Here is a 10880-nt window from a genome sequence, read left to right as displayed (position 1 = left end):
TTCTAGAGAAAAATACAATTTGCAGATATAAAAAAAATATATAGAAAAATTTGCTTAATGAATTAATTTATCTAATTAATTTATTTGCTTAATTAATTTCCAAATATCCATGAATATTAAAATTTCATTTAAATAATAAAATTCAATTCAAATATAAAAATTCAATTTTTGTCATTAAAATTCAATAGAATTTAAGATTTATTCAAAAATGAAAAAAATCGAAAACAACGCGAAAAATTGAAAAATTTTCAAATATATTTTGTTTGTTTTAATTAAAAATTTATAAAAAATAAAACTTACGGCGTTTCTTCCTAATTTTTTTCAATACACTCTTTTTTTTCCTTTTATAATACTTCTGTTTTTTATCAGACGATAAACTCAATTCAATGTGTTTTTTATATTGAACAACTTTAAATATACTCTTATAAAACTCACGATATATTAACCGGTTTTATTTTTTAAACTCCGCCTTTTCACTTTTAAGTGGAAAAAAAAAATTTTACACACATAATATTTGTATTTCAAATATACAATGTCTCTGTGCTATCAGTTGAAAAGCTCGTTCATTAAAAAAGTACAAACTAATTTCAATGTACTGCAGTAAAAAAAAATTAGAAAATAATTTTTGGGTTCTCTGATAAAGAAAAAAAAAAAAAAAAAAAAAAAAAAAGAACTTATCAAAGCAGTTTTCTGAATAATAATTATTAGTGTCTGTATTGCAAATAATTTTTATGTTTAATACTTTTTCCTACACACTTTTATTAATAAAAATTTTTTTAAATTAATAAATATTTTTTTCACTTAATTTATTATTTTTTATTCTTCAATTTATCATGTTTAATTTATACAATATTTTTTACACTTTAATTTATTATTTTTTTACACTTTAACTTATTAATATTTTTTAATTTTAATGTATTATGTTCAATGTATAAAATATTTTTTACACTTTAATTTATTAATATTTTTTTCCTTTTAATTGATCAATTTTTTTTAAACTTTAATTTGTTATAAATTATAATAAATACTTTTTTACTCTTTAATTATTAGTAGATATATTTTTGACACTAATTCATTAATAAATTTTTTTTTCAGTTATCGTCGGCAGGGATTGAACATTCGGTGAGTGATATTCAATGATCAATTTTGTTATTCGGAAACAGGAAACAATAATATAGAAACAATATTCTTTCTCCTTAAACAAATTAAGGAATTTGTATCTGGGCGGTATGTGAGAGAACCATAATGGGACTTTTTATCCTAAAAGAATTCAAAAAAAAAAATTCAAAATTAATGAATTTGTATCTGGACGATATGTGAGAGAATCATGGGACTTTTTGTCCTAAGTGAATTTAAAAAAAAATTCAAAATTAAGGAATTTGTATCTGGACGATATGTGAGAGAATCATGAGACTTTATGTCCTAAATGAATTTAAAAAAAAATTCAAAACAATATACCCTTCGATTGAAAAAAATTTTTCTTCCTGTATTTGGTATTTTTTTTTTAAATAATTACGTATTTAGGATGACAAATATTAATTTGTTTTCGTTACTGTTTTTTTTTTCTTTGATTCTAATCGGCCAAAGTTTACTTTTTTGAATTATTCACACACTTTGCACATTACGGATTTCAACTTTTTCCTGGCACTCTTGATTTAAATAAATCAAATTGCAAAAATGCAATGATATTTCTGACACGTTTTCCTAGTTCATTAATATTTAATTGATTTTTTTCTTTTTTGGATTAATGTAAGTTTTCTGGTAAAATTGAAAGAAGAGCCAAAAATTGATCGAAACATTAAGGAATGTTACGCCGAGTAATATTTTTGATATTCCACAGTCTTGTAGCATGTAAAACGCTACTTGTATAAGCATTATTGTGAATTGTGCCTGAAACAAAAATATGGCAGATTTTTTTTTATGTAAAGAAATTTAATAATTAAAAAAGAATTTAGTATTTAGAAAGAATTTGGTTTTTAATTTAGTATTAAAAAAGGAATTTGGTTATTAATTTAGTATTTAAAAAGAATTCGGTTTTTAATTTAGTATTTAAAAAGAATTTAGTACTTAAAATAAATTTACTTCTCACCATTTGTATGAGGGTTAAGTAGCGTTTGAAAGGAATGATCATCTGCTTAATTGGTCCTTCGAAATTACTAAGAAAATAGTAGAAATACATAATAACATGAACCCCGCAATTTAGTATTGGAAATAACATTGCAACTTCCGAGGTGAAGAATCTCAGGAACATAAATCCGAAGATAAATGTACTTATGTGATGATAGAGATGTAAACCTGAAACCTGACTAGTTTTCTTTCGCAGTAAATAGACTCCCGTTTCGGTTAAATCAATTAATTTTAAACCTATTGTCATTATACACATTTCCATTATCTGAAATCATTATTTTATTTGCATTTAAAAAATCTACAATATTACATTTTTTAAATTTAAATTTAATTAAAATTTTTTTTTTTTTTTTTGAAATAAGAAAATTAAAATTGTTTAATTGCTTTTGAAAGGAAAACAATTTTACATTTTTGATTTAATGTTTACGTACCCTCATACTGCATTCATCCGTGCCATAATTCATTGGACGACAAATGTGAATAATATTAAATGGATAACACTTTAACAATTCTTTAACAATATAGGCATTGGTAATTACTTGAAAAATATTGTAGCACTTAATGTATGTATTCAATTTGTAGGCGGGACGATTTTTCATGAAATCCGGTATTATTTTAAATGAGATGTATAAATAAATTAATATAGTTAAAATGGGGAACCAAATGCTGCCAAGTACAAATCTATCTCTAACTCGTGGATCTGAAAATTTATCATTAAACAATAAAGTTGCAAGCATTTATTGTACAAAAAAATTTTATTTTCTATAAAAAGCAAACAAAATCTGCAAGATTAAAATAATTTTGTGATAAAATTAAAATAGAAAAAAAAATAATTTATTTTCGAATTCGAATTCAAAATTTAATTTTTCAATTGCCAATGAACCATGTAATAAAACATAATTTATAACTTTACAAAAATATTTAATTTGCGTTTTTGCTTTTTATTTCTTTTGACATTTGAAAAATAATTGAAAATAATTTAAGTTCGGAATTTTCTAAAAAAAACATTAATTCTAAGCCTAATATTATTAAACAAAAAACTTACCAGCAAATTCGTAGAAGTAATAATTTAAATCTTCCAGAAAATCCATTTTAAACAAATTTAGAATTTTTAAATTTAAATGTTTAATTTTAAAATAAAAAAAAAAATAATAATAATAATCTAAAACCAAATATAAAAAAAGGTAATCAAAGAAAAATGCCAATTTTCAAGCAGTAAGCCACTAGCTTGGTCAATGTTTAATAGGTTTTTGTCAATTTTTTGAGTAAAAAGAAAAATAATTTTACATGCGTTTGAATAATTTAATGAATATTCGATTAAATTTGACTTGACCTATTGTTATTTATTCTATTTGAATTCAATAACATTGTTGGTTTGTTGGAATGTAATTACCCTTTGATAATGAATGACTTTGTTTTTTGTAAACACGCAACGAAAGAAATATAATATATTTTTTATTTATTGCATATAAAAAATATTTTTAAAAAAATTTTTTAAACTTTTGTTAAATATATTCTTTTATGTGAAAAATTTATAGGTTGAAATTATTTGCAATATTCATTAAATTGTTCGAATATCGTGTAAAATTTTTTTTTTACTCGAAAAACTAATTAAACAGTGGTTTTTTATTTTTAATGTACAAATAATACAAATAATTTATTTAAATACATATAAATATACATATAATATAAAAATATATTAATGATAATTTATTTATATAGGTATAGAATTATATAAATATAAATAAATTCAAATATATACATATATATATATATATATATATATATATATATATTTATCATAGTAAATTATGAATTATAATTCATTATAATTTAATTATAAAATTATATTAATTATAAAAATAATTAATTTATTAATTATAATTTTATATATATTTTTATATATTTATATATATTTACATATAAATACAAATATGTAAATATATATCTGAATGTATACATGTATATAACTATGATTGTATTGTTATCTAAAATCAATTGGTATTCATTGAAAAAATTCATTAAACTACTAATTGATAGTTTGTAAACTCAGTAAATAATTGACACGTTGAAAACAATAATTTTTATTTTTCCTTATTGACATATTTTCTAAATATTTTTCCTACACATTAATTATTTTTGTTGTTTATTATTTCGGATTTATTTAAATTTTTCAAAAATTTCTAATTTTTTTTTTCGAATGACATGTAATTATTTATTTACATTATTTTGTTGCCTAGGTTATTAATTTATTTATCAATTATTCTTGAGGGTTTTTTTCTTTTTTGCATTAATGTAAGTGTTCTTGTAAAATTGGCAAAACAAATTTAAATTGAGAATAATATTGATTAACATTATGAAAATTAGTATTTTTGGTAATTCACATTTTTGTAATAGAGCGCTTGTTAACTGTACAATTATTATTGCGAATTGCACCTGAAACAAGAAAAAAATTGAAATAATTTATTTGAAAAGAAAAAAATTAATTATTAATCTTTTATAAATAATAAATAAAAAATGTTGTATAAATTATAAATTTAAATAATGATATTTACCATTTGTATAATAGTCAGGTAGCGTTTGAAGGGCATGATCATTTGCTTAAGTGGTCCTTCAAAATTGCTGAGAAAATAATAGGAATACATTATTACATGAACTCCACAGTTCATTATTGGTATTAATAAAGCCACTTCTCCACAAAAATATCTTGTGAAAATTATGGCGAGCAGACAGGTACTTATATGATGATAGACGTGTAATATTGAAATTTGATTATTTTTCTTCCTTAAAATGTAAATTACTGTTTCAATGAGGTCAAGAATTTTTAGGCATGTTGTCAAATAACCACATTTTACTATCTGAAATTATCAATTTTAGTAATTATTTTTTTTTTTAATTATTTTAAAACATCCTCTATTTTTCTTATCTCTATGGAGTTATTAACTTATCATTATTATCATCATTATTTTTATTATTAATTATTTAATTATTTCGATTGTGAGTCCATATTGTGAAAAAGATCGTAAATACTTCCAAGAATACGTACCGTCATGCCAATAGCATCATTTGTATACAATATAGTACGACACTCAAAAAAGCGATGAAAAGGATAGCAGGGCACCAATTCCTTAACGATATAAGCATTTGTAACAATTTGAAAAAGATTGTAACATTTAATAAATGTATTTAATTTGTAGGCTTGTCGATTTTTCATGTAGGCTGGTGCTAATTTAAAGGAAATTACTATGTAGGCAAATATTATTGTAACGGGATACCAAACGCTGTCCATTAGAAACCAATCCTTTAAACGAGGATCTGAAAGTTTATTATAGAAAATATTTTTTATCGACAAAAATATGCGCAAATTATGCTATAATTAAAAACAAATCTCTCTTCTTTTTCTATTTCTGTAAAATGAAAAGGTAATAAATAATTATTTTTTTGTCTTTAAAAATATAAATAATAATAATAAAATATAAATAATAATGATAATAATATAAATAATAGTAAACAAATATTTGCTCTTTAAGAACTTTCATAATTAAAGTCGATTGAAGTCGATTAGAAAATATTTATATTAACCTCGAAGCATATTTAATTACATAAATAAAAATTATTCTTAACATTCTCTTATATTTTTATATAAAAATATTTCAAGTAAGCGCGCTATTTTCCACCAATAAGAAAGTGAGGGTAGCGCAGGCGCAGATGCTTCTGTTGACGGTCGTTACGTGTAAGGGTACAGTCACACCAAGAAGACTAGAGACAGGAGGACTAACTGTAGTAGTGGGGGTAGGACAAATATAGGGGGATTATGAAGGCGTGGTTAGATTGCGCCAAGTATCGTGTTTTGATTCTGCACTTCCACTCACACACGCGTGTCACGTATTCAAATATATAATGTAAGAGTGTTGAGATGTGCAGAACCGAAAACAAGATATTTGGCGCAATCTAACTACGCCTTCAGAACCCACCTAATACTGACTCACTGCTGTGAGTGAGAAAACAGCCGAGTTAGCCCTCCTGTCTCTAGTCTTCTTGAGTCACACGATCAATGCATCTGCATGATGCATGCATGCACAAACATTTGACTGTTCACACCTCAATTTTTCGCTCTCAAAAAATCATTTTTCTGGCGGGATATTTAAAATTGATTAAAATTTAAAAATAACGCATTACTAATTATTACAATAAAAAATAAAAAAAAATTGAACGTTTATTATAAGGAATTAATTGTTAATAAATTTCTCTTAATTTGTGTCATATTTTAAATTATAAAAATTCACAATATTAAAATATGCCACAAATTAAGAGAAATTTATTTACAATTAATTCCTTATAATAAACGTTTAATTTTTGTTATTTTTTATTGTAATAATTAGTAATACGTTATTTTTAAATTTTAATCAATTTTAAATATCCCGCCAGAAAAATTGAGGTGTGAACAGTCAAATGTTTGTGCATGCATGCATCATGCAGATGCATTGATCGTGTGAGACGCCTGTTTATCCCCGTTTATGCAAATGCTCTAATAGTCATTTGATCTAATTTAAAGGTTATAAATATTCAAATGATCTAAAGAACATTGAATATAATGTGATTTTATATAAAAGTCTAATTAATAAAATGAGTTTATTCTATAATTTATTTTTAAGCCAATAATCAAAATATCCAATTCGCATTTTCTATAATCATAAGCAATTATAAAATTTTTTCACGCAAACTTTCAACTGATAAAATAGTTGTATAAGCCAAAGTTTATTTTTTATAATTTTATAATAACCTAATTTTAAAGTGTTATAATTTTTAATTTGTATAAATTGTAATTTAACAAATGTCTGTCAAATCTAAATGTAGTAAAATATAATTTATTTAAATAAAATATCTTTTTTAAAAAATGCTAACAACCTCGAATCGTCAATTGATCAAATATTCAAAACATCTAATCGTCATTTCGTCCAATGCTAAAAACATCGAATCGTCAAATGGTCGAATGCTTAAAACATCGAATCGTCAATTGATCAAATATTCAAAACATCTAATCGTCATTTCGTCCAATGCTCGAAACGTCGAATCGAGAAAAATTGGAAAAATTTGCTTGGTTTAAATAAATGTTAACTTACATCAAGCAAATTTTTCCAATTTTTCTCGATTCGACGTTTCGAGCATTGGACGAAATGACGATTAGATGTTTTGAATATTTGATCAATTGACGATTCGATGTTTTAAGCATTCGACCATTTGACGATTCGATGTTTTTAGCATTGGACGAAATGACGATTAGATGTTTTGAATATTTGATCAATTGACGATTCGAGGTTGTTAGCATTTTTTAAAAAAGATATTTTATTTAAATAAATTATATTTTACTACATTTAGATTTGACAGACATTTGTTAAATTACAATTTATACAAATTAAAAATTATAACACTTTAAAATTAGGTTATTATAAAATTATAAAAAATAAACTTTGGCTTATACAACTATTTTATCAGTTGAAAGTTTGCGTGAAAAAATTTTATAATTGCTTATGATTATAGAAAATGCGAATTGGATATTTTGATTATTGGCTTAAAAATAAATTATAGAATAAACTCATTTTATTAATTAGACTTTTATATAAAATCACATTATATTCAATGTTCTTTAGATCATTTGAATATTTATAACCTTTAAATTAGATCAAATGACTATTAGAGCATTTGCATAAACGGGGATAAACAGGCGTCTCGATCGTGTGACTGTACCCTAAGACATACATTAAAAAAAAAAAAAATGCAAACTACTTTTAATACAAAATGGAAAAATACTTTTTATTAAAAAAAATGTTGATAAAATATTTGAGTAAAATGTTTTAATAAAGTAATTTAATAAAATATTTTGATAAAATGATAGGCAGAAAAAGACACTAGCGCCACCATTGTGTACTAACACAGTGGCGCCAAAATTTAAAAACAGTGTTTTACATTAATCACTTTAATAAATAAATTAATTAAAAATCAACTTTCTATTTAGAAATAAATAATAAATTAATATAAAATAAATAATATATAATACTATATAATAATATAATAAATATATAATATAATAAATGTATAATATAATACATAAACAATACTCTTTACAAATAAAAAAATAAAAAATAAAATTTATTTCGTTATTTAAAATAAAATGCTAAAGAAAGTGAGTCAGATTTTTTTTAATTATATGAAGCAGACTATTTTTAGGTGGAGCTAATTCTTGGAGATGAATTTACAGAAAAAAATATAGGCTTTTGTATTTAAAAACACATTTTTGTATTTGAAAATACATTTTTGTATTTGAAAAGTACATTTTTATGTTTGAAAATACACTTTTGTACGTAAAAAAATAAAAAAACTTTCCACTAATTAGAATCAGTAAACTTACCAGCTAATTCGTAATAATAGTAATTAATAGTTTCCATTACGCTCATTTTTTTTTTTTTTTTTTTTTTTTTTTGAGTACTTATTTACTATTTTCGATAAATACTTTGAAAAATACAATCTAAATTTTTAAATCCTGTAAAATTAAATTAATGATACACTATTATATATATTGACTATGGTAAAGATCAGTGATTACTGTCATTTTTTTTCAAGCTTAGAAAATTTATTTCCAAACCTGAAAGATTCCATTGAAAATACGATTAAAAAATCGCTTGACCTATTGTCATTTCTTCAATTCGAATTCATTATGGAGAATTGCATAAGTGCGTAATTATTTATGTCAATGATTGTCTAGAGAGAATTTAATTGTTTTTTATTTATTGATCAATTTTTATATCCAATTTATATTCTATAGGCATCACCAATTAATTTACCAATAAGATTTTATTACAATTGGAAATATTTTTTTTCTTCACCACAAAAAAATTTATAATTATCGACTGAAGAAATAGTAGAAAAGTTTTTTTTTCGATAGTATCCCAATCTGATAATATTGGTTGCAAATAAAGTTTCATAACAACTTCACAATTTGTTAGTGTTAAAATTTTGTCAAAGTTGTTAATTTTTCACAAATATAATATAAAACACTTTTTGAGTATAATAAATAAATAAGCTGGAAAATATGATTTTTGTCACCAAGAAACATTTAAATTTAAATTTAAGAAAAAAAAAATTAAAGAATAATAATTAATTTACACAATTTTTTATTTTTTAACACTTTTTTCTTTGAATACACATTTTCTTAAATAGAAAAATTGAAGAAGTACAATGCAGTTGAAACTATGAGGAGTTAATGACAAGTTTTGAAAAGTTTCGAAAAAATTTACTAAAATTGAAAAATAACACAGCCACACAAAAAAAAAAAGTTCTGATCTGGGGGTCTCACTATGTAGACTTTATGTTTTTTGGGTCGCTGAATCCGAATCCGAGGTCCATTTAACCCCATCAGATCAGGATTTTGACATAACCTCAAAAACCCAATATGGCGGACACATTTTTGAAAAGTTCATTGGATTCGCTTGAAATTCGTTACTCGGGGGTTTTTGGGGTCGCTGATTACGAATTTGAAGTCTGATTTCAAAAATTCAAAATGGCGGATCCACTATGGTGGACACGTTTTTGAAAAATTCATCGGATTCGCTTGAAATTCGTTACTCTGGGGTTTTTGGGGTCGCTGATTACGAATCTGATGTCGGTTTTTCAAAATTAAAAATGGCGGATCCAATATGGCTGACACAGAGATATTGGATCCGCCATTTTGAATTTTTGAAATCTGACTTCAAATTCGTAATCAGCGACCCCAAAAACCCCAGAGTAACGAATTTCAAGCGAATCCGATGAATTTTTCAAAAACGTGTCCGCCATAGTGGATCCGCCATTTTGAATTTTTGAAATCAGACTTCAAATTCGTAATCAGCGTCCCCAAAAACCCCAGAGTAACGAATTTCAAGCGAATCCGATAAACTTTTCAAAAATGTGTCCGCCATATTGGGTTTTTGAGGTTATGTCAAAATCCTGATATGATGGGGTTAAATGGACCTCGGATTCGGATTCAGCGACCCAAAAAACATAAAGTCTACATAGTGAGACCCCCAGATCAGAATTTTTTTTTTTTGTGTGGCTGTGTAATGCATTTAATAAAAAATTAGAAATTCAAATTGAATTCACAATTTTATAACATCTATTGTACTATATTTAATTAATATTAGAGTTGAATTTCATATACTTTTTAACAAGTGAAAAGAAAAAATGTATTCAATTCAGGGACCGCTTCTATAACAAAACTAAATAGAAATTACTTTTGTTTTAGTATTTGAGTTGACACGAAACTAAATTAACAAAGTGACTTTAGTTTCAAGTCGACACGAAACTAAATTAACAAAATGAGTTTAGTTTCGTGTCGACTCAAAACAAAAGACTGAAACACATAATTATTTAGTGTCAATCACAGAAAAATTGTTTCCCTTGTCATCCGTAACTAGAGCAACGTAAGTAATTAATGTAAGTTACGTAACCGGAGTAAATTACGTAACTATAGTAATTTACATAATTAAAGGAAGTTACATAACTAGAATAACTTACGTAACTAGAGTAAAGTACGTAACTACAGTAACTAGAGTAAAGTGCGTAACTACAGTAACTTGCGTAAATGGCCAAACTTACGTAAGTTACGTAACTAGAATAACTAACGCAATCAATCACACTTACGCAAGTTACGTAATTTACGTAAATGGTGGAATTTACACCGTCAACTCAAATAATCACATTTACGTAAGTTACGTAAC

The 10880-nt window shown here is 24.2% G+C and overlaps 2 protein-coding genes across 5 annotated transcripts; both read right to left on the bottom strand.

Annotated features, from left to right (window-relative positions):
- Window positions 1-972: 972 nt before the first annotated feature.
- On the bottom strand, window positions 973-3400 carry LOC122504716 (elongation of very long chain fatty acids protein F-like). The gene is made up of 4 exons (XM_043615929.1): window positions 3173-3400; window positions 2559-2827; window positions 2090-2392; window positions 973-1890 (listed from the first exon to the last, which is right to left on the bottom strand). The coding sequence occupies exons 1-4, from the start codon at window positions 3216-3218 to the stop codon at window positions 1720-1722; spliced, it is 789 nt and encodes a 262-aa protein (XP_043471864.1). The 5' UTR covers window positions 3219-3400; the 3' UTR covers window positions 973-1719.
- A 914-nt stretch (window positions 3401-4314) lies between these two features.
- LOC122504715 (elongation of very long chain fatty acids protein 4-like) lies at window positions 4315-10510 on the bottom strand. Of its 4 annotated transcripts, none has more exons than XM_043615927.1 (4): window positions 10395-10510; window positions 5174-5442; window positions 4683-4985; window positions 4315-4563 (listed from the first exon to the last, which is right to left on the bottom strand). In XM_043615927.1, the coding sequence occupies exons 2-4, from the start codon at window positions 5414-5416 to the stop codon at window positions 4384-4386; spliced, it is 726 nt and encodes a 241-aa protein (XP_043471862.1). In that variant the 5' UTR covers window positions 5417-5442; window positions 10395-10510; the 3' UTR covers window positions 4315-4383. The 4 variants fall into 4 exon arrangements, with proteins under 4 accessions (XP_043471862.1, XP_043471861.1, XP_043471859.1 ...); XM_043615926.1 differs by lacking the exon at window positions 10395-10510 and adding an exon at window positions 10322-10379; XM_043615924.1 differs by lacking the exon at window positions 10395-10510 and adding an exon at window positions 8537-8743.
- Window positions 10511-10880: the final 370 nt, after the last annotated feature.

The sequence above is a fragment of the Leptopilina heterotoma genome, unplaced genomic scaffold (assembly GCF_015476425.1).
Source record: "Leptopilina heterotoma isolate Lh14 unplaced genomic scaffold, ASM1547642v1 Lhet_312, whole genome shotgun sequence".
Lineage (NCBI taxonomy): Eukaryota > Metazoa > Arthropoda > Insecta > Hymenoptera > Figitidae > Leptopilina > Leptopilina heterotoma.
This window is presented reverse-complemented; position numbering and strand designations above follow the sequence as displayed.